This window comes from Ascaphus truei, chromosome 19 (genome assembly GCF_040206685.1).
Source record: "Ascaphus truei isolate aAscTru1 chromosome 19, aAscTru1.hap1, whole genome shotgun sequence".
NCBI lineage: Eukaryota > Metazoa > Chordata > Amphibia > Anura > Ascaphidae > Ascaphus > Ascaphus truei.
This window is the reverse complement of record NC_134501.1, coordinates 22,181,523-22,206,711: the sequence shown is the minus strand read 5'-3', so window position 1 is coordinate 22,206,711 and position 25,189 is coordinate 22,181,523. Positions and strand designations below refer to the sequence as shown.

At 52.4% G+C, this 25,189-nt stretch overlaps 1 protein-coding gene across 2 annotated transcripts; it reads right to left on the bottom strand.

Annotated features, from left to right (window-relative positions):
• Nucleotides 1-10,212: 10,212 nt before the first annotated feature.
• On the bottom strand, nt 10,213-23,830 carry CBFB (core-binding factor subunit beta). Of its 2 annotated transcripts, none has more exons than XM_075576886.1 (6): nt 23,619-23,830; nt 21,232-21,318; nt 20,866-20,982; nt 11,964-12,080; nt 11,483-11,578; nt 10,213-11,009 (listed from the first exon to the last, which is right to left on the bottom strand). In XM_075576886.1, the coding sequence occupies exons 1-6, from the start codon at nt 23,694-23,696 to the stop codon at nt 10,926-10,928; spliced, it is 579 nt and encodes a 192-aa protein (XP_075433001.1). In that variant the 5' UTR covers nt 23,697-23,830; the 3' UTR covers nt 10,213-10,925. The 2 variants fall into 2 exon arrangements, with proteins under 2 accessions (XP_075433001.1, XP_075433002.1); XM_075576887.1 differs by having other exon boundaries at nt 10,213-10,991; nt 23,619-23,829.
• Nucleotides 23,831-25,189: the final 1,359 nt, after the last annotated feature.

Genomic DNA, 25,189 nt, shown 5'->3' with positions numbered 1-25,189 from the left:
CGCTGCAGTTCGGGTTTTCCAGCTTGCCTCACCTTTCTCCTCAGTTCAGCCATTTTGGTTACTGGCAGACTGCTACTTAAGACTGCTGTTCCCAGTGGGAGTCGCCGAGCAAAGTTCTGTCCGTTTGGTCTTCGCTGTCACGCATCACCCTTTCGCCTATTTGGAATCCCTGTTGCTGACCCCAGACCGTGACCCCGAACACTCGCTGCCTTCCGCCTGCCCTGACCTTTTGCCTGTCGCCTGGACTCTGCACTTCTGCCGCCAGCCCTGACCCATTACCGACTACGGATTCTCTAACAGGACTCTGTCCCCGGGCTCTGGTCGGTTATTCTGCATTCCTACCTCAGCCCTGCGGGTCCGCTTCCTGATTCGAGACGAGCACCGTCACAGTGGTATAAACTGGTTTACAATATACAGTCAAATTGTTATTGTATTAATAAACAAATTGAGAATTTACAAAATGGGTAAACTACAGAAACAAAATGGAATATTTAGACAAGACAACAGGATAATGCTGCACGCCCCAAAATAATCAAATATAGTCTAAATACCGGTGCTCCCGGTTGGTGGTACTCCAAAATCTGATAGGAAGGAAACAACCTGGGCACTACGGATTTCTGCTTAAGAAAATTTATTGTGAGCCAATGATGACGTTTCGGCCTCGAGGGCCTTTCTGAAATGCAAATGCCACGCTGTTATGTAAGAAGGAAGCACATAACATGTACAAGATTGTATCATTTCCAATAAAACGAGTTTTTCCCGAATAAAAATGGGAAAAAAACCAGGGACTTCCCTAGTCTGAGATGCTGCGAGTACTAAGGACAACTAGTGACAGGGATGAGGTACCATTAACACTTAAGTGAACGAGAGAAAGATTAATCAACAGGGGTTACGATGTAGTAGAGGTCCATACAGCTATTGAAAGAGCCCGCTCTGTTCATAGACATGACCTGCTACTCCCGAAATCTGAAACTGTATCAAAAGATGATCGATTTTGTTTCGTGAGCTCCTTTAGCCCTACACCACCCAGGATTAGAAAAAGTATTTTAAGAAATTGGCATTTTTTTAAGAAGTCACACCAAGATTGGGCATCTTTTTTCAGCTCCCCACTTTTTTGTTACAAAAGGGGTAATCGCTTGAGGGACCTCCTGGTCAAGACAGACCCTATAGAGATATATTCCACCCAAATGCATTAGCTAGCACAACCCACAGGGTTTATTAATGCCATGGTGTATAGATTGCCAGTTCTTGATCACTGGCAAAACCTATACACACCCGCATGATACATCAAAGGACTTCGTGAATTGCAAAACTATGTCATATACTTTATTAAATGCCCCTGTGTGTTTATATGATATCAGAAAAACCTCATTGACGTTAAAGGAGCGTATTATCCTACACAGATCTGCCATCGGGAAGGTATTTAATAAGCCCATGAATGTAGAAATCAGATTTCAGCCTGTGGCCCGCCATTTCCGAGAGCAAGGGCATGGATTGGCGAAACTGAGGTGTATGCCCATCACACGTCCCTTGCCCAGCTAGGGGTGTGGACAGCGATAAACTCCCGCCCCATTCGGAACCCAGATCATCTTCAAATTGAAAACACTCTCCCTCAAAGGACTGGATGAGGACTTCAAACTAGGCTGTTTCCTGTAAACATTTGGATTGGTGATGGCATCAATATGTATGTAACACCGCAGTGTAATTACTAATATATCTCTACTGATTTTGTGTCTGGGCTGTTATATACAGTATAACCTTCTCAGAGGATGACGCCAACCAGGATGACTCTTCTATCGAGTTGGACACATTGGATCTGATTCCCTCATCCTGGAAGATCTAGAAGATATTTTATGATGATGATATTCTCCCAGTGAGCCAGTGACATCACAGATTCATTCATGTGTTCCACAAGCCGATGTTCCGATTGGACGAAGATGCAGCCCGCAGCGGATGACCGCTATCGGCAGCACGGAGGATTCGCCGTGGGTGGGACTGAGGCGGGTGAGATTGGAGCTTTTCCCTGACAGCCAACGGGACACTAGAAGCAGCGAGTGACGAGTCGATATGGATATCGCAATGGAAACGTGCAATGTTTGTTTTCTTACCTGCTATAGAATCTCGTTATATGTAGATATATCATGTGATACTTTGATGTGCGTTTTTCTGGATCGGACCTGGTGTGGGTGGAGTATTTTTTGCATTTATGTTTATGACACATGCACGTGCTACTATACTTAATCAATCTACCTATCTATCTACCCATCTACCTACCTATCTACCTATCTATCTATCTATCGATATATAGTAATGAGATTACTGCATAGTTGTCTCTGATACCTCCGGTTTCCTAAATGACACAATTCTGTATGACATTATGATCTTTTATTCTTTCCGTTTATCTTGTGACTGGCGCCATGTCTCCGGCCGGGCGTAGTATACAGTATGGTGTGTATCTCCTGGGCCTCGTTCTACTACAATATTCCTCTGCAAATCTATCAGGGGTTCTGTGAACATGTCGGTGCTCCTCGGGATCTTGTGGAACCTGTAGGTGACCTCTGTCCGTATCCCTGCGACCTCTGCGGTCCCTCGCACTCTCCTCAACACACCTGTGTATAATTTCCACTGAAGGTCCCTCAGATCTTTAAATGTCACATAGCCTTTATCTGTCAGAAATAACAAGGCCTTTATTATACTGTGTACTGAATTATACTGTATTATACTATATTCTATATTATACTGTGTACTGAATTATACTGTATTATACTATATTCTATATTATACGGAGTACTGAATTATACTGTATTATACTATATTCTATATTATACGGAGTACTGAATTATACTGAATTATACTGTACTATACTACAGTATATTCTATATTATACGGAGTACTGAATTATACTGTATTATACTATATTCTATATTATACGGAGTACTGAATTATACTACAACACACATCACTGCGAAATGCTCAAAGAATTAGATTGGTCATCACTTGAGTCTAGGCACAAAGTTCATCTCTCCTGCCTTGCCTTCAAATACTTTTTGGGTAAGCTACAGTACCCATCTATCTGAACAAGCTCATCCCCCCCTTCCACATGCAGCACTTATCATCTGAAATCTGACTCAAAAAGACTGTTCATGGTCCCAAGGCTCAACAAAGTATCCGTCCGCTCCTCCTTCTCCTACCGTGCACCTCACAACTGGAACAATCTACCGGAGACTCTCACATCCACCACCAGTCTAAGTTGTTTCAGAACTAAGGCTCTCACATTTTAATCTGGTCTGTAACTGTTTCATACGCCCATAATATATAGTATATTTAACTGTGCATGTATACCGTTCACTTATGCAGCTATGTATTTGTAACCATGTATTATTTGTTTTACTCTATGCCAAGGACATACTTGAAAACGAGAGGTAACTCTCAATGTATTACTTCCTGGAAAAGCATTTTATAATAAACTAGCTGGTATACCCGGCGTTGCCCGGGCGTGGAAGGGCAGGGGGTATGGAGTGGAAGGGCGGGGGGGGGGGGGGGCTTGGAAGGGTGGGGGAGGAGGGGCGTGGAAGGGCGGAGGGCGGGAGGGGTGTGGAAGGGCGGGGAGGGCAAAGGGCAGGGGGGCAAAGGGCAGGGAGGGGCAGGGGGCAAAGGGCAGGGAGGGGTGGGGGGGCAAAGGGCAGGGAGGGGTGGGGGGGCAAAGGGCAGGGAGGGGTGGGGGGGCAAAGGGCAGGGAGGGGCGAGGGGAGCAAAGGGCAGGGAGGGGTGGGGGGGGCAAAGGGCAGGGAGGGGTGGGGGGGGACAAAGGGCAGGGAGGGGTGGGGGGGGGACAAAGGGCAGGGAGGGGTGGGGGGACAAAGGGCAGGGAGGGGTGGGGGGGGACAAAGGGCAGGGAGGGGTGGGGGGGGACAAAGGGCAGGGAGGGGTGGGGGGAGACAAAGGGCAGGGAGGGGTGGGGGGGGACAAAGGGCAGGGAGGGGCGGGGGGGGGGACAAAGGGCAGGGAGGGGCGGGGGGGGGGGGGCAAAGGGCAGGGAGGGGCGGGGGGGGGCAAAGGGCAGGGAGGGGCGGGGGGGGGGCAAAGGGCAGGGAGGGGCGGGGGGGGGGGCAAAGGGCAGGGAGGGGCGGGGGGGCAAAAGGCAGGGAGGGGTGGGGGGGCAAAGGGCAGGGAGGGGCGGGTGTGGGGGGCAAAGGGCAGGAGGGGCGGGTGGGGGGTCAAAGGCAGGGAGGGGCGGGTGGGGGGGCAAAGGGCAGGGAGGGGCGGGTGGGGGGGCAAAGGGCAGGGAGGGGCGGGTGGGGGGGCAAAGGGCAGGGAGGGGCGGGTGGGGGGGCAAAGGGCAGGGAGGGGCGGGTGGGGGGGCAAAGGGCAGGGAGGGGCGGGTGGAGGGGCAAAGGGCAGGGGGAGGGAGGGCGGAGGGGCAAAGGGCAGGGGGAGGGAGGGCGGGGGGGCAAAGGGCAGGGGGCAAAGGGCAGGGGGAGGGAGGGCAGGGGGCAAGGGCAGGGGGAGGGAGGGCAAGGGCAGGGGGCAGGGGGAGGGAGGGCAGGGGGCAAAGGGCAGGGGGAGGGAGGGCAGGGGGCAAGGGCAGGGGAGGGAGGGCAGAGGGAGGGAGGGCATGGGGCGGGGGCAGGGGGCAAAGGGCATTGGGAGGGAGGGCAAAGGGCATTGGGAGGGAGGGCAGGGGGCAAAGGGCATTGGGAGAGAGGGCAGGGGGCAAAGGGCAGGGGCAAAGGGCAGGGGGAGGGAGGGCAGGGGGAGGGAGGGCAGGGGGGCAAAGGGCAGGGGGAGGGAGGGCAGGGGGGGCAAAGGGCAGGGGGAGGGAGGGCAGGGGGGGGGCAAAGGGCAGGGGGAGGGAGGGCAGGGGGGGCAAAGGGCAGGGGGGGCAAAGGGCAGGGAGGGTAGGGGGGGGCAAAGGGCAGGGTGAGTCAGGGACGCGTTTAAATAACCCATTCCCCTGCGTGTACTCACCTTGCACACGGCCGCGCTCCTCTTCCTCTGGGTCCCGGCCGCCCTCCTCCTCCACCTCGGGCTCCTCCGCGGCGAGGCTGAGACGCTCCGGTGAGGAGGTGCTGGACCTCTCGCGGGGAGAGGCGGAGACAGCCGGAGGAGAGGCGGAGACAGCCGGAGGAGAGGCGGAGACAGCCGGAGGAGAGGCGGAGGACAGCCGGAGGTGCGCCCGCGGGGACGGGTAGCGGCCTGTGTGAGGGGGAGAGCCACGTGCTCTGTGTGTGTGGGGGGGGGGGGGGTGAGGGAGAGCGCCGGGTGAGGGAGAGCCGCGTGCTCTGTGTGTGTGGGGGGGGGGGGGGGGTGAGGGAGAGCGCCGGGTGAGGGAGAGCCGCGTGCTCTGTGTGTGGGGGGGGGGGGGGGGGGTGAGGGAGAGCGCCGGGTGAGGGAGAGCCGCGTGCTCTGTGTGTGGGGGGGAGGGGGGGGAGGGAGAGCGCCGGGTGAGGGGAGAGCCGCGTGCTCTGTGTGTGGGGGGGGGGGGGAGGGGGGTGATGGTGAGCGCCGGGTGAGGGAAGAGCCGCGTGCTCTGAGTGTGTGGGGAGGGGGGGGTGAGGGAGAGCGCCGGGTGAGGGAGAGCCGCGTGCTCTGTGTGTGTGTGGGGGGGGGGGAGGGGGTGAGGGAGAGAGCGCCGGGTGAGGGAGTGGCCTATGTGTGCTGAGGGCCGTGGGGAGGTGAGAGTCCCCCGCTGTGTCCCGGGTGCTCGCTCCGCTCCCCCGCTGACTGTAGCGGCGCCGGGGGGGGGGGGGGGTGGCAGGAAAAAGCGCGGGAAACCGGGGAGAGGAGGTGCGCGGGGTCACGATGAGCGCTGTGTGTGTGTGTGTGTGTGTGTGTTTTGGCCCGTCACTCCGCCTCAGGCCAATGAGAGGTGTGCGGGGGCGGGCGGCCCAAGGGACCAATGAGATTGCCGCTAGGGACACAGGCCATGCAGACAAACATACAGTGCTTTCACAAATATATAGTAGATAGTAGATAGTAGATACATACATATTCTATATTGTACTGTATTATACTGTGTACTGAATTATACTATATTCTATATTATACTGTGTACTGAATTTTTCTACAGTATATTCTATATTATACTGTGTACTGAATTATACTGTATTCTACTATGTACTGAATAATACTGTATTATACTATATTCTGTATTATACTATATTCTGTATTATACTGTGTACTGTATTATACTGTGTACTGAATTATATTATACTGTATTATAATATATTCTATGTTATACTGTCACATATAAAATGTTTTCCTAAAAGATAGTTGAGTATCCACATCACTGTCACCCTGCAACCCGCTGTCACCCGCACACCTGTCACCCACACATTACTGTCACCCTGCAACCCGCTGTCACCCGCACACCGCCCTCTCACTGCGATCACCCTGCACACTGTTCTCTCTGCCCCTCACTGCCCCCAACCTGCCACGATGAGTTCCTCTCCCCCCTCAGCCCGCGGGTTCCTCGGCAGCTCTGTTCTTCCCCCTCCCCAGTACTCGGTGTCTGGGCTCAGGAGCTTGCAGTTGATCTGTGAATCGCAACACTTCTGTATAATGGATGAGTACGGCAGCGTAGGGTTCATGCTTTTGCTCAGCAGTATGTAGGGCAGCAGCCTCAGGGGTTCTGCTTTTGGGAAAATGGGTACCAGATCCTGGAGTCGGATAGGGGAGTGCGGTGTGCTACAGGGCACGGCAGGACCATCTACAGGGGACATGCTGGTGCGGACTCTTGTCCCTCCCCTGGGACCAGCCTGCCCCCTCTTGTAAGCAGCACAACATATTGCACAGACAGGCTTGGGCACAAAGTGACACTCAGGGGGGCTTCCTGTGTCTACATCCCAGTAGTTGTCCCTCACAATGGCTCTCAGGGTGTGGAAGAGCTGCCTCTGAGCCCTCCTCAGCCACTGCTGGTGCTTCTCTCTGCTTCTCTCCCTCTGCCGTCCCTGTGAGACCCGCTCCAGACCCAGCAGCAGCTCTGACACCTGCCGAGTCCAAATATTAGAATGTCAGCTCCCCGGGGCAGAGGGGCTGCTTATGTGTATCGCGTGGGCTCTGCAATATAGCCTGGCTTCCTATATCGGGAGGCACTAAACAGGGGTACTTAAAGCCATTGTACAATGCAGCACGGACATTTCAAGGGTGAGAGAGGGATTTCCAGTTCTGCCCTAAACTGATACCCAGCCAACTATGTCACATTTACCCATAATCCCCACAGGGACGTCACCCAATAATTCCATATGTGTATATATCTAGACCGTGCGGGATGCATGTTTCACTTATACAGGTTGTCCTCGCTATCCAACGCTTTACAACGCAACCCTGAGGGCCGTTTTTTGACGTTATCCAACGCTCACCGCCACTGATTAACATGGGACTCACTTTACAACGGTGTCACTACCCAACGCTCCTTCCAGAACGGATTCCGTTGGATAACCGAGGACTACCTGTATCTCTGTATTTGTAACCCTGCCCGTTATCCATGCAACGTGTGCGTGTCGCCCGGAGGTCTCACCCTGCAGCTCGGACCCGCAGGTGAGGGCGTCGGTGCCTGCTCCCAGGTGGACTCTGCATCCTCCAACATGGTGCAGAAGTCACAGGGTTAAAAGCCTTTACTAGGGCTGAGAGCCGGACCCCTTCCCAGAACACCCGCCTCCTCTCAGTCCCCCCCAGATGTGGCCACGCCTGGCACGGGGAATAAATGGTTTCATATACCACACGGGTCACATATTGCAGGATTATTACATCAGCGTGACTGTATGTGTATGTATGTACGGGGTTATACTGTATGTATTGTTTTTTCTACATGTATTGGGTAGGTGGGTTTTTGGTATGTATTTGGGGGGGTGGGGGAGGTTGTATATATTGGGGGGGGGGTTTGTATGTATTTGGGGGTGGGAAGTTTTTTGGTATATATGTTGTGGGGGGGTAATGTGAGGGGGGAAGGAATGAGTGAGCGTGGGGTAATTGACTTGAGCGACAGGAGAGGGGGTGAGTGAGGAAAAAAGGGAGTAAGAGTGAGACGCAGGGGAAATACATGCGAGGCGGGAGAGTGAGACGGAAGGGAGAGAAATACATGAGAAGAGGGGGCTCGTGAGGTGTGAAATGGGGGGAGGGTGGGGCGGCTCGTAATACTGCCGGCACAGGGGACCCTGCTTAAAATGTTTGTCCTGGGCCCCACGACTTCTGTTGGCAGCCCTGACTATTGTGAGTTATATGTACAAGGAGTGTACACAATATCTCCGTTACACACGCGAAGAGACCACACGTGGAAAAGCGCTCGTGCTTCTCTCGTGACATTACGGAGAAGTCGTATCGTGTCCGGGATTATCGTGTCACCAGTAGGCAGTTACTGCACGAGTCGCTCTCTCATAGCTCAGCGTCCTCCACTTGCTTTCCCTTGCATCTATTGCATGGAAAATACACCTTGTATTGGACATAAACATGACACAAAAGATGCAGAGTGTGACTGGTCACCGCTAGCATACAGGAATGCCCAATAAAAGCCCCCGCTACCGGCAGAGACGTCCCTACGTCACAATATATTGCTGACTGAGGCGAGAGAACTTTCCTTAAGTCTTTATCGTCATTCCTCGCACCCTCTGTGCAGACGCGTTAATCTGGGAGCACAATTTTCCCCTGGTCCATTTTCAAAATATTAAAAATAAGAAGTAATATATTATTTAACTTGTCTTTTTCCTCCGTGTAACCGCCCTCTTTTTCTTATTTAGCCCGCAATGACTTTCAGATTATCCGGACTCAGCGAGGGTTAAGGTACGGGATGGGGCGTTAGGGTTGGGCTGGAATATATAGGTTCGAACAAGCAAGTCCCGGCAGGAAATCTCCCTTTTCCCCTCTCTTTGCCATGTAAAGAAGAATTAACGCTCTTCCCTTTGTTTAAGGAGTAATCCACCATAAAGCCGGGGGTCCCCAGAACTGAACCCCACTATGTTCAGCTCCGGGGACCTCCGGTCCCTAAGATACTAACTGGTGGAGTTATCAGTATTACTTCCTGGTATTTAAAGGGGATTTAAATGGCCGTCCAATAGGATGCCACCACAGATGATGCTGCAGTTTCCTATTGGCCCAAGATTTGTCAGTCATTTTGTTTCCCCTGAGAGATTTAAACCCAGTATCTTGGTAACACAAGGGATGAAAATTGTGGCATTTGGTTTAAGGGGACCTCCCGTTCCCACCCTGTAAAACATTGGGGCTACAAAAAAACAAAAAAAAACAAGGAGGCACTGCTCCTTTAAGGACAAATGATTTTAATTTATAAAATGTTTTCACACGTCCTGTGCACATTGTTACAGTTTTGGCTGTTTAGCAAATAGCACTTGTGAGCATATTCACATCTCGGACGGGTCTGTAACCCTGCTTTTCACCGTTATCTCCCAGCATACCGTGCTCCCACTGCAGCCAGGGATTCTGGGAAATGACATGCAAATGAGCACAGTGTCACTTTTTGCTTCAAATCTATTTTGACGTGCACCCCAGCGTGTAAAGAGTTTGTTTTGGGAAATTCAATGTTCCAAGTCTTGAAAAATCAGATAGAAGTACGTGTCCAAGGTCGAAGAGGTTAGGTCTGTGTGCATATAACGGTGTCATTCACATACATGTGCATTGACGCTCCCTTACAAGCTGTAAGTAAATCATTCATGAAGACTGAAAGAGTAGGGGCCCCAGAACAGAGCCTTGCGGGACACTGCAGGTGACTTCCCCAAGGGGTTGGAGTTAGAGCTCGAGATCACGACACATTGGGATCTATGCGATAGGTAGGAGTGAAACCATTTTAAAGTATGTTCCCCTATTCCAGAGCTTGTTAAACAAGATAACATGATCAACAGTATCAAAATCTAGGTATGCAACAATCTAGGAATAGTGCACCAGTGAGTTGTCCCCGTTCCATTCCACACGGGGTCTCATTGCAAACTTTTAAGAGGGTGGTTACCGTGAAATGTTTGGGGCGAAAGCCAGGATTGGCGTTAGCCAAGGAAATTTGTCGTGTTATAGTAAATCGCTTAATTGGGAGTGGACAAATGTTCCCATGACTTTGGGTAGTATTGGGAGAAGAGAGATTGGCCTGTAGTCGGAGACAAATATTCCGGTGTCCCCTCCACCCCAGAGGTGGCTGTACCGCGGCAGCATGTGCATGTGGCAACTCTATGGGTTAAAGGATTAGAGGAACAGACATTAAGAGACCGAAGGTCGAATATCAGGAGTTTATTAAAATGTCCGGGTCACAGTATTCCCCGTCACAATGCACAACAATGCACTTAACCGTTAGAGTGCTGAAGTGACCCGGCAGTTTTTGCCACATTAACCCATGTAGCGCCAGAGGGGTCGCAGCCCATTGGAAAGCAATAGGCTTCACTCTTCACCAGCACAGAAGAGGTTAACACGTGTATATCGCATGCTGGATTTGAGCAGCTCCGTGTGTAACATTAACCCCTTCTGCAGAAGCACAACTTCCTCCTGGAATGGTAGCCCAACTCCTGCAGTGAATCTATAAGTGACCTGACACCAATACTGGGGCTTCTAGCAGGTACCAGATTTCCAAACTTACAGCAATTAAAAGCAGGACGGGACGCGCAAAATACACCGGGAAAAGCGGTAACTAAAAACAAATACAATATATATATATTTTTTAAGAATTTGACCTATTTTATGTAAAAACAAATAATCCTAAAACCTAAATAACCGTAAATAAAAAAATCGGAAATAACTGTAAATAAAAAATTGGAAATAACCGTACTGCCCACAGCGAACAAAACCGTTCTTCTCAAACACAGAACGCTGCCTGGAAGCAGTTTGCATAGATAGGACCAATAAGAACCGTTTGTACGGGGGAGGGGGACACGGGGCGTCTAGGGCGGGGGGGACACGGGGCGTCTCGGGCCTTTCACACTCCGATCTCCGGGTTAGCGCAGCTTCATCTCGTCTCCGCTGCCCAGCCCGGCACCGGAGCCTGGATCCTGCCGCCGTCCCTGCACCAAAGAGAAATACTGTTTAGGGTTAAAACAGAGAGCAGGGTGCGGGGTAATGGTTAAAGGAATAGTCCCCTCCCACGTCTGTGTGTCCACCAAAACATGCTCCCAAAAAAGCACCGTCACCATGGTGGGGGTTACATACATGTGAATGATCACACGAAACAGGTCTTGTGATCTGTCTCCTAACATGTTTCACCAGACAGCGCGCATACACACAGCGATGACAAACACACCTTGACGCACACAGAGTGCATGCACACAGTGATGGCACACGTGGAGCACACAAAGCGCGTGCCCATACGGCAATAGTGCGCACGCACGGCAATGGCGCATTCACGGCAATCGCACGCACACAGCGGTGTGCGGAATGTCACTGAGTGCTAGCTCTGTGTAACAGAATAACGGGTGTCAGAGGGCGGGATAATACGCATGCGCACCAGTAGTAAGTATTGTCAGGAGGGTACGGGCAGCGTGGCTGTAAGACTCACCTCCATTTCCTCCCGATGAGATCGATCTCTGTCGTCAAAATCACGGGTTCGTCTCCGGACGTCCTCAAACGCCTGCTGCGCTAGTGTGTCCTCCTGCTGCGAGGGGAACCGCGTGTTACATGCCAAGCCCGGGGGTAGAAACACGCAAGGGAAACAGCGTTACACGCCAGGCCTGGAGATATAAACATGCTACGAGGCGGTTCCCTGCGCCGGGTATGACAGGGGGACGTGGAGGTTCACTGCGCCGGGTATGACAGGGCGACGCGGAGGTTCCCTGCGCCGGGTATGACAGGGCGACGCGGCGGTTCCCTGCGCCGGGTATGACAGGGCGACGCGGCGGTTCCCTGTGCCGGGTATGACAGGGCGACGCGGCGGTTCCCTGCGCTGGGTATTACACGTGACGCCACGGTTCCCTGCGCTGGCTATTATTCGTGACGCCGCGGTTCCTTGCGCTGGGTATTACACGTGACGCCACGGTTACCTGCGCTCTCTCTTCATCGAATTCCAGGCAGCCCATCCCATCCAGTCTCTGCAGGTCGATCCAACCTTTCCAGGTAACGCACACTCCGTTCAGGATCATCGGAGCCTTCAGGTAAACCTGCAACAGAGGGATGCACCTATATAAACACACACACACCTTTACAAATCTGCCTACACACAAAAAGAGGTCGGCGCTTAACTCGTAATATACCAATAATAAGTGATGTAAAGAAATATGTGGAGATGTAATACGTATAATAATGTGTTAAAACAAAATAGTCAAAAATACAATACTGTAAATATGTTGAGTGAAAAGTGACCATGAGCAATATAAGAAATACAAATAAAGTGAGCCCATACAGTGTCACTGGAGTTACATAGTTACATAGTAGATGAGGTTGAAAAAAGACATACGTCCATCAAGTTCAACCTATGCTAAATTTAGACAACAGATGCTCTCTCCTATATCCGTACTTACAGTATATTGTTATAGTTATCTGTTGGTTATAAACGGTGTATTCCGGAGTCGAGGAACCTAGTTGAATGGTGATCGTACTAAAGAATAGCAAAGCACATTTAATCTCTTTTTAAGGGAGGCCAACAGGAGAGGTATTATTACTGAGGTGGAACATGGATTTCTCTATATAGTGCATTCTAGAGTACCTATATTTTGCCATTTACCCAAGGTACATAAAGGTTTGGTAGACCCCATGTTTCTGGGGTTGATGGTGTCCAACCTGTCCCAGTATGTGGACTTCTATTTACAGTTGGATGTTGTCACCTTGAGGTCCCATATGAGGGACACCTCTCATATCATCTCGGCAATTAAATAGCAGGATTCATATCAGTGGGCTACAAGCGATATTCAATCATTGTACACGCATAGAACATTGAACGGATTGTCTGCCACTAAACATTATGTGGATGCTGATATGCATAAGTCTGTGGCACACGAGGAATTTCTGTTACAGTATTGTTTATTTGAACAATTTTACTGCAGATCTGTGAAACGGCCATGAGAACCAGGTACGCCCCAAGTTATTTATGGTTTGTTGGGAGGACATATGGACCATCCCCCCTCGGGGCGGGCCTGGTTTACTATGGCCGTTTCATAGATGATATTTTTATTATTTGGTGACATTACAGATTTGTTTTTACATTTCAATTCCAAATCAGGCTGGTTTGATTTTTAAATGAAGGAAGAAGCAAGGCACTATGGAATTTCCTCCTGCCAATAAATCAGACGTGACGTTTCGGCCTCACATGGCCTCTCTCAAGAGTATGTGCAGTATAAAATTCCGTAGTGCCTTGCTTCCTTTAGTTACTATTGGATTACCATACAGAGAATCCTGAACAGGAGCACCGGTATTTGTATTCATATTTCATTATTATTGGTGTACAGCAGTATCTTTTTGAGTACTATTTATATGAACCAAATTGTGATTTTGGGGATTTAACTTCATCAGTTAAAAGTGATTTGACCATTAAAACTAACATTTATGTAAAACCAGTGGCTACTAACAGTTATCTGAATGTTACTAGCAACCACCAAAAAGAATGGCTGAACAATATTCCATTTAGCCAATTTAATTGACTGGGGTGCAGTTGCTGTACCAATGTGGATTATCTTGCACCATCTATAAAAAGGAGAATTTTCCTGCAAAGGGTTATGATCCAGCTAATATTGAAGAAGTCTTTCTTTGAATAGGGAGACTCTGTTAAGAGAAATCAAGAACTAAAAGATGTGATCAAGCGAGGAAGCAGAAACCCAATGGTAATGATCGCACTTTTACACCGAGATACGATCAATCCATCGGCTCCCAAGATCGGGCGGATTTCGGGCAAACATTGGAAAGCCCTTACCAGTGATCCCGTATTGAAGGAACACCTGAATACTAAACCATCTTTGGTGGATAGAAGAACCCTTAGTTGTAAACATATCCTGGCCTCTAATAAACCGAGATTGTTACATGCAACCGATTAATGTTCGAGGAGGGCCCCATTCCGTTCTAAGGACCCGCCGCAAAGCGAAAATCGGCGGAATGCGGAACCGGCGATTTTCGTTATGTGCGCATGTGCAGACCGGCAACGCGCCGCTCTACGCATGCGCATCATCGGCAAAACACCTCATTTACGTTCTGCGCATGCACGACATCATCCCGGCCCGTTCTGCGCATGCAGCCGGTTCTGCAGACATGGCGGCCCCCTTCTCGGTACCGCCGTATCGCCGAAAAGCGGGGCGCCGCTGTACTACTAAACCCTCTGGTAACAGGTTTATGCCAGAGAGCGGCAAACAAATTTGCTTGCCTCTACAAGCAGCTGAGCGCCGTGCGCTCACAAGCATACGCAGGTGCTTGCTCACGCTGGCCACACACATTGCAGCAGACCTAGTTACACAATGCTTTGGCAGCTCAGAGCACACAGGGCCTGTAAGAGGGAAATCGTGCGGAGGGCTGGACAGGGCAGGACAGGAGGGCTGGAGGGCTGGACACTGAAGAGCCGGAGGGCTGGACAGGGAAGAGCAGGGCAGGACAGGAGTGCTGGACAGGGCAGATGGGCACGACAGGGCTGAGCGGTTGGGCAGGAGAGCTGGGCAGGGGGGCAAGAGGGCCCCGGAAAACGTAAAGACCAATCACTTCAACTCAACTGTGTTGATCCAAGTCACTTTCCCCGGCCCCCGATTCTCAGAACCCCCCCTGGTCCGACCACATCCCTTGATTCTCAGAACCCACGGCCAGAATCCTGACAGTGTCACATGGCAGCGACCCCCTGTAAGTGAGGGGCAGCCAGTCACATTTAAGATTTTCACAAACAGTAGGGGAGCCAGACAGGTGCCATGAAATAAAGAAAAATAACATAGTGCAATTTTGACAATAAAAGGTGATAAAATTAAGAGATCTGTAAGTATTCTACTCACAAGTGGAGCAGAATAATAGGCGAGATCCCACACATCTTGGGATGGGATCACCATGCAAATAAGTGAGAACAAATAAAAAAGGTGTAAACATGCGCACACAGACGCGCCCCCCCCGCACACAGACGCGCGCCCCGCTCTGCCATGCCGTTTAGTCAACAAATAATAAAATGTCCATTTTGTGCCAGAAGGAAAAACGTGGCGAGATTAGGAGAATTATTGGGAGTGACCGGGCGCGCGCGGGGAAACGGGGCGACACCCGCGGCCCCATACGTGCGTCTGGAAATGGGGCGACACCCGCAGCCCCGCACGCGCCTGGGAATATTATTTGTGACATATCACTTCCCACCCAAAAAAGAAGCAGCGACAGAGCAGTATGTAAGAACCAGAACTCCCTGTATAGCAACACCGGTTCCCTCCGCATTGGTTTACAGCCACAATGTTGTATCTACCACTTCCTCTGCAGGGACACAGATCGACATCCGCCCCCGGGATGTCACATGTCAGTAAGTCACGGGACGGCCCAGGACATGAGTCACAAAGTAACGGCAGCAAGAACCAGAGCGCCCCCCCCCCCCCTAAATACCTAATCCCACAGTGAATGCTCCCCATGTACTCAGCACTTTACTACAGAACACATGGGGAGATTACAGACACCACGCAGAAGGAAAACGTTGTCCCAAAGAGCTGACATTCCAAGGACCACTTTATGCTGAGGCTTTAATCCCCGAGCCTTAGTAATACACCAACATATACTCGCCCACACACGGAGTGAAGATTTAGGGATCAGTGCGGGGGGTCTAATGGGTTAAACCATTCACCATGACCAGCGCGGACTAATCCCATGTCAGAGACCAGCGCAGACACAAAGGGGAAGCACAACCCACATACATTCAAGGCATGAGGAGACCCTCGACCCTGAATAAACGCAGCTGTGTCATCTCTATATCAATATTAAACACACAATCCTGACACACACACACACACCTTCTGCTCAGACAAGGGACCTGGGAAAAAACACACAAATCCAAACTTCCCAAAACACAACGTGACTCCTTCCATCCAACAAGGAACCAGCACAGACACCGGAGAGGGAGGAACGGGAGCGGAAATCCTACACTCGCCGTGTAGGAGGGCGCAGTCCCAGGGCGCCCCCGAGATCTGCCCAGAAGTACGTCTGGGTGTCCTGCCTGTGTTAATCTCAGGAGTCAGGAAGTGTGGAGGAAGCAGACGGGTGGGGGGGGGGGGGGGGAGAGGGTGCTTTGCGGAGTCACCCCCGTGTTCTGTGCCGAAAATCCAGCCCTGCGGGGTGTGTATACATGGTACAATCTTCCACTTTATTGTCTGTGTGACTTGACGTTGGCGCATACATTTGGCTTATTTGAAACCTGTACCTTTGTCAACTGAATGACCATTCTAGCTGTTCTTTTCCATGAGCTTTCATACTCCACTATGTTGTTCATCCCTAATGAAGCCTACTCCATTGGTTCTTCCATTATCTGTCTCTCTAATAGAATAGGTGCCTACTTTTGAGGCCTTCATCTTTTCTTCCTTCATTAAGGGACTATAACAGAGAGAAAGTACGGAGCCTGAGGAAGCACAAAAGAGGGCGAAACACGTAGCTCAAGACCCTAAAGCTTTTTGGACGTTTGCGGCCACCGCCGGCTAGCTGAGTGTCCGACTACCTGCGAAAGTTCCCTTAGGACTGGCCTTTTCTTTTCTTTCTTGGCACGCATGTCGTGTTAGACTGAGTGCTTTTTAGACTGTGTTTTGTATGTTTTATTTTTCATTAAAGTTTACGTTGGTACACGCCATTTTCAGAGTCATTTTTGGCTATTTTAGCACAAAGAACATTTTTCACTTGGCAGCAGTGTTGGTCTTTAAAGAAGGAGTTTTAAAGATCCCTAACCACAGTGTGAGCTCACACGTGGTCGTGTGAGTATCTTTATTTTAACTTTGATATATCCCCTTCCCCCCACTAATGGTTTATTATCTGGAGGATTAGAGCTCTGTATATGAACTCTCACACGTGAGGAGGATAAAGATACCCCCCCCAGGATTGCACTCACACTTGCCCGTGTGAGTGTTTTGCAGTATTTTCTGCTTTTATTGTTCACCCATCATCTGAATTGGATTTGTTTTATTTGAACCTATATCTGTCCCTTAATCTGTGTCTATTTCTTGCTCCGAGGGTGACACCATAATTGAACCTTGTCGGGAGACCGAAGAGACGTCTATTCGGACGAAAGCAGAAAAACCACTACAGAAAGAAGAAGAAAAAAGAAGGAAGAAAAAGAAGAAAGAAGGAGAGGAAAAAGACTCTTACGTGACAGCATTTACACAAGGCCGTGTAATTGTTTATAATATTTTACACATCACTACCCCTGCTCCTACCAATTCAAGAATATTTGTTTTATTCACATTGAATGTACATTTTTCTATCACCTCTCAAACCTGTGCTCCCCCTTTTTCTCTTTGCCTTCCTTCATTAAGGCCATTAATAGCCCATTTAATATGTTCACATTCGTCTCCCAGTTCTTGCAGTGCTGCTTCACTGGAGCGAGTCCGGCAGGTGTTGAGCGCCAGCTGTAGGTTTGAATGACAAGTTCTGTTTAACCTCTGGGGATTCTTACCCTGTGCCTTCTTCCTGAGCGCTGTCACGCCCGGGGACATTAATAATAATGGTTTGTTCTTGTATAGCGCTGCTAGTTTTTACGTAGCACTTTACAGAGACATTTTGCAGGCACAGTCCCTGCCCCGTAGAGCTTACAATCTATGTTTTTGGTGCCTGAGGCACAAGGAGATAAAGTGACTTGCCCAAGGTCACAAGGAGCCGGCACCGGGAATTGAACCAGGTTCCCATGCAAGTCAGTGTCTTGACTCACTGAGCGCTTCTGTAGGATATTGCTTGAACTGCAGCTTTAAAATGGGCTATATCCTAGCTAACACGGAACACGTGATTGTAGTCTGCACAGTCCTTAACTGTTGACACAAGAAGTGATCACTGGTTGGATCTCTGCAAATTACATCTGAAGATGGAAAGAAGAAAACGGATTAAAAAGATCAAAACTATTAACATCAATAACCTCAAGAAGAACTGCAGAGAATTTAAACTAGAACTGAAAGATTGCTACAGCTCACTGTGCATGGGGAGACTTCAACAAACAATGAAGAACTTCTGAAGATTGTGGTTGAAAGCGCAGGAGAACTGGAGGAATCGCTAACAAAAAACAGGATAAGAAAATCAGATGAGACAAAGCAAATAACGAGGAGACAAGAAATGGAAAACTCCCAAGACGCAAGAAGAAGAACTAAATATACCAGGCAATCCGAAAAGGTATAAGTGAAGATGTAAAGAAATGTAACGATGAAATATAACTGTGATATGGTGAAGACCGCCAGCGAAGACAACAAGCTTATCGAAGACGAAGCAGCGACTTAAACAAGAAGGTGGATCTACAATAAAAACACAGTCCTTATCAGAGAGCCGAGGACTTCTGCATGAAATTGTACAAGAACCCACACAACGCCAGGCGTAATCCGGCGGAGGAAGAGCGAGAAGGAACCACCACACCAATGTGGTACGTTGGGTCCTTCCAGACGAAGTGGCAAAGGCAATAAAAGAAAGAATCCTTGCAAAACGCTTCACATGCTGCCAGGAGAACAGGAAAGTTCCATAGCAGAATTAAGCAATGCGATTATTATCCTCGTCTACAAGGAAGAACTACAAACCCGTCTACTTCCCATCACATTACAAAGATACACGCCCCCAGAGAACAGGCGGGATTTCGCAGTGGATACAACACAAATGAACCACATCCAAGCCGTACAAGTGATTTCTCCAAGTAATGAATACGATCTAACACTCGGCAAAGGACAGATGTTATAAGGGACATTTCTGAAAATGCCACATCAACCATTAGATAGTATGAAGTAACCAGCAACATAAGGATCAGTGAGGGAGTGCGGCAGGGAGGCACCGTGTCACCAGGATCAGAGAGTGAGTGCGGCTGGGAGACACCGTGCCACCAGGATCAGTGAGGGAGTGCGGCAGGGAGGCACCGTGTCACCAGGATCAGTGAGGGAGTGCGGCAGGGAGACACCGTGTCACCAGGATCAGTAAGGGAGAGCGGCAGGGAGACACAGTGTCACCAGGATCAGTAAGGGAGAGCGGCAGGAAGATACTGTGTCACCAGGATCAGTGAGGGAGTGCGGCAGGGAGACACAGTGTCACCAGGATCAGTAAGGGAGAGCGGCAGGGAGACACCGTGTCACCAGGATCAGTGAGGGAGTGCGGCGGGGAGACACCGTCACCAGGATCAGTATGGGAGTGCGGCGGGGAGACACCGTCACCAGGATCAGTAAGGGAGTGCGGCAGGGAGACACCGTGTCACCAGGATCAGTGAGGGAGTGCGTCAGGGAGACACCGTGTCATCAGGATCAGTGAAGGAGTGCGGCAGGGAGACACCGAGTCACCAGGATCAGTGAGGGAGTGCGGCAGGGAGACACCGTGTCACCAGGATCAGTGAGGGAGAGCGGCTGGGAGATACCGTGTCACCAGGATCAGTAAGGGAGTGCGGCAGGGAGACACCGTGTCACCAGTATCAGTGAGGGAGTGCGTCTGGGAGACACCGTGTCACCAGGATCAGTGAGGGAGAGCGGCTGGGAGACACCGTGTCTCCAAAGCTTTTCACTGCAACACTTTAATTGTTCAAGACATTGAATTGAGAAGGAAAAGGAATCAATCAATCAATGGTGAATATTTGAGCCACTTACGATGTGCAGAGGACGTTGTTATTTTTGCCACAAGTCCAGATGATCTCCAGCAACAAAACAGAACTTGCTGAAGCCAGTAAGAATGTGGCAGCCGCCATATAAATGGAAATAAATGGAATAGAACTAGAAGACCATGTCTATGTTGGCTGGCGAGTAACAATGGATGGGAATCTTTTGAATGGAATCAATGAAGGAATGAAGATGGGATGGAGGTATTTCCACAAGACAAGACAATATTCCTAGGGAACCTTCCACTGGAAAGTTTTTGAATATTCTGCCAACGTACGTGTGAAACTTGGACCCTAAATACGAAGATAATTCAGAAGCTTCAGACAACTCAGAGAAGTATGCAGAGATGCATGCTGGGTATTACCCGAAGAGCCAAGAAAAAGAATGAATGGGTTGAAAACCAAACAGCAGTCTGTGATATCATCACACAGGGGGAGACATTGAAATGGCGATGGGTCGGACAGATCACAAGAAGAACTGACTAGCGCTAACTAAAGTTGGAACTCAATTCCAAGCGATATCAAAGAGGATAAATGACATTAGATAATTACATACATGAAAATGATGACCTGGGACTTCCCCAATCATAATAAAAATTCAGAGCCTCTGCGATGTGAAGGAGGAGGGGGGGAGGCCCCCGAGGTACAGAGGGGGGGGAGGCCCCGAGGTACAGAGAGGAGGGGGGGAGGGAGAGGAGGGGGGGAGGGAGAGGAGGGGGGGAGTGAGAAAGGAGGGGTGGGGGGAGGAAGGGGGGAGGAGGAGGCCCCCGAGGTACAGAGAGGAGGGGGGGGGGAGGCCCCCGAGGTACAGAGGAGGGGGGAGGAGGTCCACGAGATACAGAGGAGGGGGGGGGAGGCCCCCGAGATACAGAGGGGGGGGGGAGGCCACCAATGTACAGTGGAGGGGGGGGGAGGCCCCCGAGGTACAGAGGAGGGGGGGGGGGCCGAGGTACAGAGGGGAAGGGGGGGGGGCCCGAGGTAGAGGGGGGGAGGCCCCCGAGGTACAGAGGGGGAGGGGGGGAGGCCCCCGAGGCACAGAGGGGGAGGGGGGGAGGCCCCCGAGGCACAGAGGGGGAGGCCCCCGAGGCACAGAGGGGGAGGCCCCCGAGGCACAGAGGGGGAGGCCCCCGAGGCACAGAGGGGGAGGCCCCCGAGGCACAGAGGGGGGGCCCCCCTAGGTACAGGCACAGAGGGGGGGCTCTTACCTTTCCTGACTCCCTCTCGAAGTCCACGTAGTCGCGGGTCGGTGTCTGGCGTGGCTCCCCCTGCCAACTGGCCGGAAAGAACTGCAGAGACAGGTTGGTTCCCGTGGCCACAAAAGCCTTTTAAAGGAAATCAATAGAAAGCGAATGAGAGACGTGAATTATTCAGGGAAACGCAGCACTCAGCAAGGGTTAAATCCCCACCATCTGCTTCCACTTTACCTCCAGCCTGTGAGCAAATGTAACCCCCTCATTTAATAGCCCCAGGGAGCGAGGGGGGGCAGAAAGGGCTCACTCAGGGAGCATCTCAACATGCGAAGAGCGCGTGTTACAGGAGCAGCACGCGTGTGTCTGCACACGGACACTTACTATTTCGGAGCGCCCGTCCCTGCAGGCGTTCTGGAAACGGGCCTGACGCTCCTCGTGGGGACGGTCCCGAAATCCCGTGTATTTAATCTGAGAGAGGCAAAGGCAGAGACTCACAACCGGGAGCGAGGCGCGGAGCGAGGAGGCGCAGAGCGAGGCGGAGGCGCGGAGCAGAGCGAGGCGCGGAGCGAGGCGCACGCCCAGAGCGAGGCGCACGCCCAGAGCGAGGCGCACGCCCAGAGCGAGGAGGCGCAGAGCGAGAAGGACGCGCAGAGCGAGGCGCAGAGCGAGGCGCAGAGCGAGGCGCAGAGCGAGAAGGACGCCAAGAGCGAGGCGCAGACCAAGACAAAGACGCCAAGAGCCAGGCGCAGAGCGCACTGTAAAGCGCGGTGCCAGGCGTAGAGCGCGGTGTAGAGCGCGGTGCCAGGCGCAGAGCGCGGTGTAGAGCGAAGTGCCAGGCGCAGAGCGCGGTGTAGAGCGAAGTGTAGAGCGTGGTGCCAGGCGCAGAGCAAAGTGTAGAGCGTGGTGCCAGGCGCAGAGCAAAGTGTAGAGCGTGGTGCCAGGCGCAGAGCAAAGTGTAGAGCGTGGTGCCAGGCGCAGAGCAAAGTGTAGAGCGTGGTGCCAGGCGCAGAGCGAAGTGTAGAGCGTGGTGCCAGGCGCAGAGCAAAGTGTAGAGCGTGGTGCCAGGCGCAGAGCGAAGTGTAGAGCGTGGTGCCAGGCGCAGAGCAAAGTGTAGAGCGTGGTGCCAGGCGCAGAGCAAAGTGTAGAGCGTGGTGCCAGGCGCAGAGCAAAGTGTACAGCGTGGTGCCAGGCGCAGAGCGCGGTGCCAGGCGCAGAGCACGGTTCAGAACGCGGTGCCAGACGCAGAGCGCGGTGCCAGACGCAGAGCGCGTTGCCAGACGCAGAGCGCGTTGCCAGACGCAGAGCGCGTTGCCAGGCGCAGAGCGCGGTGCCAGGCGCAGAGCGCGGTGCCAGGCGCAGAGCGCGGTGCCAGGCGCAGAGCGCGGTGCCAGACGCAGAGCGCGTTGCCAGACGCAGAGCGCGTTGCCAGACGCAGAGCGCGGTGCCAGGCGCAGAGCGCGGTGCCAGGCGCAGAGCGCGGTGCCAGGCGCAGAGCGCGGTGCCAGACGCAGAGCGCGGTGCCAGACGCAGAGCGCGGTGCCAGACGCAGAGCGCGGTGCCAGACGCAGAGCGCGGTGCCAGACGCAGAGCGCGGTGCCAGGCGCAGAGCGCGGTGCCAGGCGCAGAGCACGGTGCCAGACGCAGAGCGCGGTGCCAGACGCAGAGCGCGGTGCCAGACGCAGAGCGCGGTGTAGAGCGCGGTGCCAGGCGCAGAGAGCGGTGTAGAGCGCGGTGCCAGGCGCAGAGCGCTGTGCCAGACGCAGAGCGCCGTGCCAGGCGCAGAGAGCAGTGTAGAGCACGGTGCCAGGCGCAGAGCGCGGTGTAGAGCGCCGTGCCAGGCGCAGAGCACGGTGTAGAGCGTGGTGCCAGGCGCAGAGCGCGGTGTAAGGCGCAGAGCACGGTGCCAGGCGCAGAGCGCGGTGTAAAGCACGGTGCCAGGCGCAGAGCGCGGTGTAGAGCACGGTGCCAGGCGCAGAGCGCGGTGCCAGGCGCAGAGCGCGGTGTAGAGCACGGTACCAGGCGCAGAGCGCGGTGTAGAGCACGGTGCCAGGCGCAGAGCGCGGTGCCAGGCGCAGAGCGCGGTGCCAGGCGCAGAGCGCGGTGTAGAGCGCTGTGCCAGGCGCAGAGCGCAGTGTAGAGCACGGTGCCATGCGCAGAGTGCGGTGTAGAGCGCAGAGCCAGGCACAGAGCGCGGTGCCAGGCGCAGAGCACGGTGTAGAGCGCGGTGTAGAGCGCAGTGCCAGGAGCAGAGCGCAGTGCCAGGCGCAGACCGCGGTGCAGAGCGCGGTGCCAGGCGCAGAGCACGGTGTAGAGCGCAGTGCCAGGCGCAGAGCACGGTGTAGAGCGCAGTGCCAGGCGCAGAGCACGGTGTAGAGCGCAGTGCCAGGCGCAGAGCACGGTGTAGAGCGCAGTGCCAGGCGCAGAGCACGGTGTAGAGCGCAGTGCCAGGCGCAGAGCACGGTGTAGAGCGCAGTGCCAGGCGCAGAGCACGGTGTAGAGCGCAGTGCCAGGCGCAGAGCACGGTGTAGAGCGCAGTGCCAGGCGCAGAGCACGGTGTAGAGCGCAGTGCCAGGCGCAGAGCACGGTGTAGAGCGCAGTGCCAGGCGCAGAGCGCGGTGCCAGGCGCAGAGCGCGGTGTAGAGTGCGGTGCCAGGCGCAGAGCGCGGTGCCAGGCACAGAGCTATGCCCCCTACAAAAAACCTGATGAGGATAACTAGTAACTGACACAGGACGCCCGCGGGTGACAGGCAGCGGGGCCCGGATCTCACCTCACATTCCCGGCTCAGTTTCCGGAAGAATTCCTCGTTCTCAAACTTGCTTCTCTGATCCGGTACCACTCGCGGCATCTTCACACCCGCCGGGTCACCGCCTCAGAGCCTCACCCGCCGGGTCACCGCTTTCTCTGTTCCGGGTGTTCCCCGCTGCTCAGCGGTCTCTGACTCCGCCCCCTTCCTGCTCCGGATCCGCCTCGGATCCCGCCCAACCAATCACGTGTTCGAAAGACCCGCCCATTGCATTCTGCCCCGCCCCCTGTGGGCGGAGCCGTAGCGTATTAACCCTCTCAATGCTGATGACAGCACCTGTTTTACTGTGATGTCATAGCTATCATATGATGATGTCAAAGTCTTGAGTCACACTGTGATGTCATAGCCTCCAGTGTAGTAATAGTCACTATTTGGCGCAATTATTTGTATGGGTCCCACTGTGTCACTGATATGTAGGATGATAGTCACCGCGTGTCCCTGATATGTAGGATGATAGTCACCGCGTGTCACTGATATGTAGGATGATAGTCTCCGCGTGTCCCTGATATGTAGGATGATAGTCACCGCGTGTCACTGATATGTAGGATGATAGTCTCCGCGTGTCACTGATATATAGTATGCTAGTCACCGCGTGTCACTGATATGTAGGATGATAGTCACCGCGTGTCCCTGATATGTAGGATGATAGTCACCGCGTGTCCCTGATATGTAGGATGATAGTCACCGCGTGTCACTGATTTGTAGGATGATAGTCACCGCGTGTCCCTGATATGTAGGATGATAGTCTCCGCGTGTCCCTGATATGTAGGATGATAGTCACCGCGTGTCACTGATATGTAGGATGATAGTCTCCGCGTGTCACTGATATGTAGGATGATAGTCACCGCGTGTCACTGATATGTAGGATGATAGTCACCGCGTGTCACTGATATGTAGGATGATAGTCTCCGCGTGTCACTGATATGTAGGATGATAGTCTCTGCGTGTCACTGATATGTAGGATGACAGTCACCGCGTGTCACTGATATGTAGGATGATTGTCTCCGCGTGTCCCTGATATGTAGGATGATAGTCACCGTGTGTCACTGATATGTAGGATGACAGTCACCGCGTGTCCCTGATATGTAGGATGATAGTCACCGCGTGTCACTGATATGTAGGATGATAGTCACAGCGTGTCACTGATATGTAGGATGATAGTCACCGCGTGTCACTGATATGTAGGATGATAGTCACCGCGTGTCCCTGATATGTAGGATGATAGTTACCGCGTGTCACTGATATGTAGGATGATAGTCTCCGCGTGTCACTGATATGTAGGATGATAGTCTCCGCGTGTCACTGATATGTAGGATGATAGTCACCGCGTGTCACTGATATGTAGGATGATAGTCTCCGTGTGTCACTGATATGTAGGATGATAGTCTCCGCGTGTCACTGATATGTAGGATGATAGTCTCCGCGTGTCACTGATATGTAGGATGATAGTCTCCGCGTGTCACTGATATGTAGGATGATAGTCACAGCGTGTCACTGATATGTAGGATGATAGTCACAGCTTGTCCCTGATATGT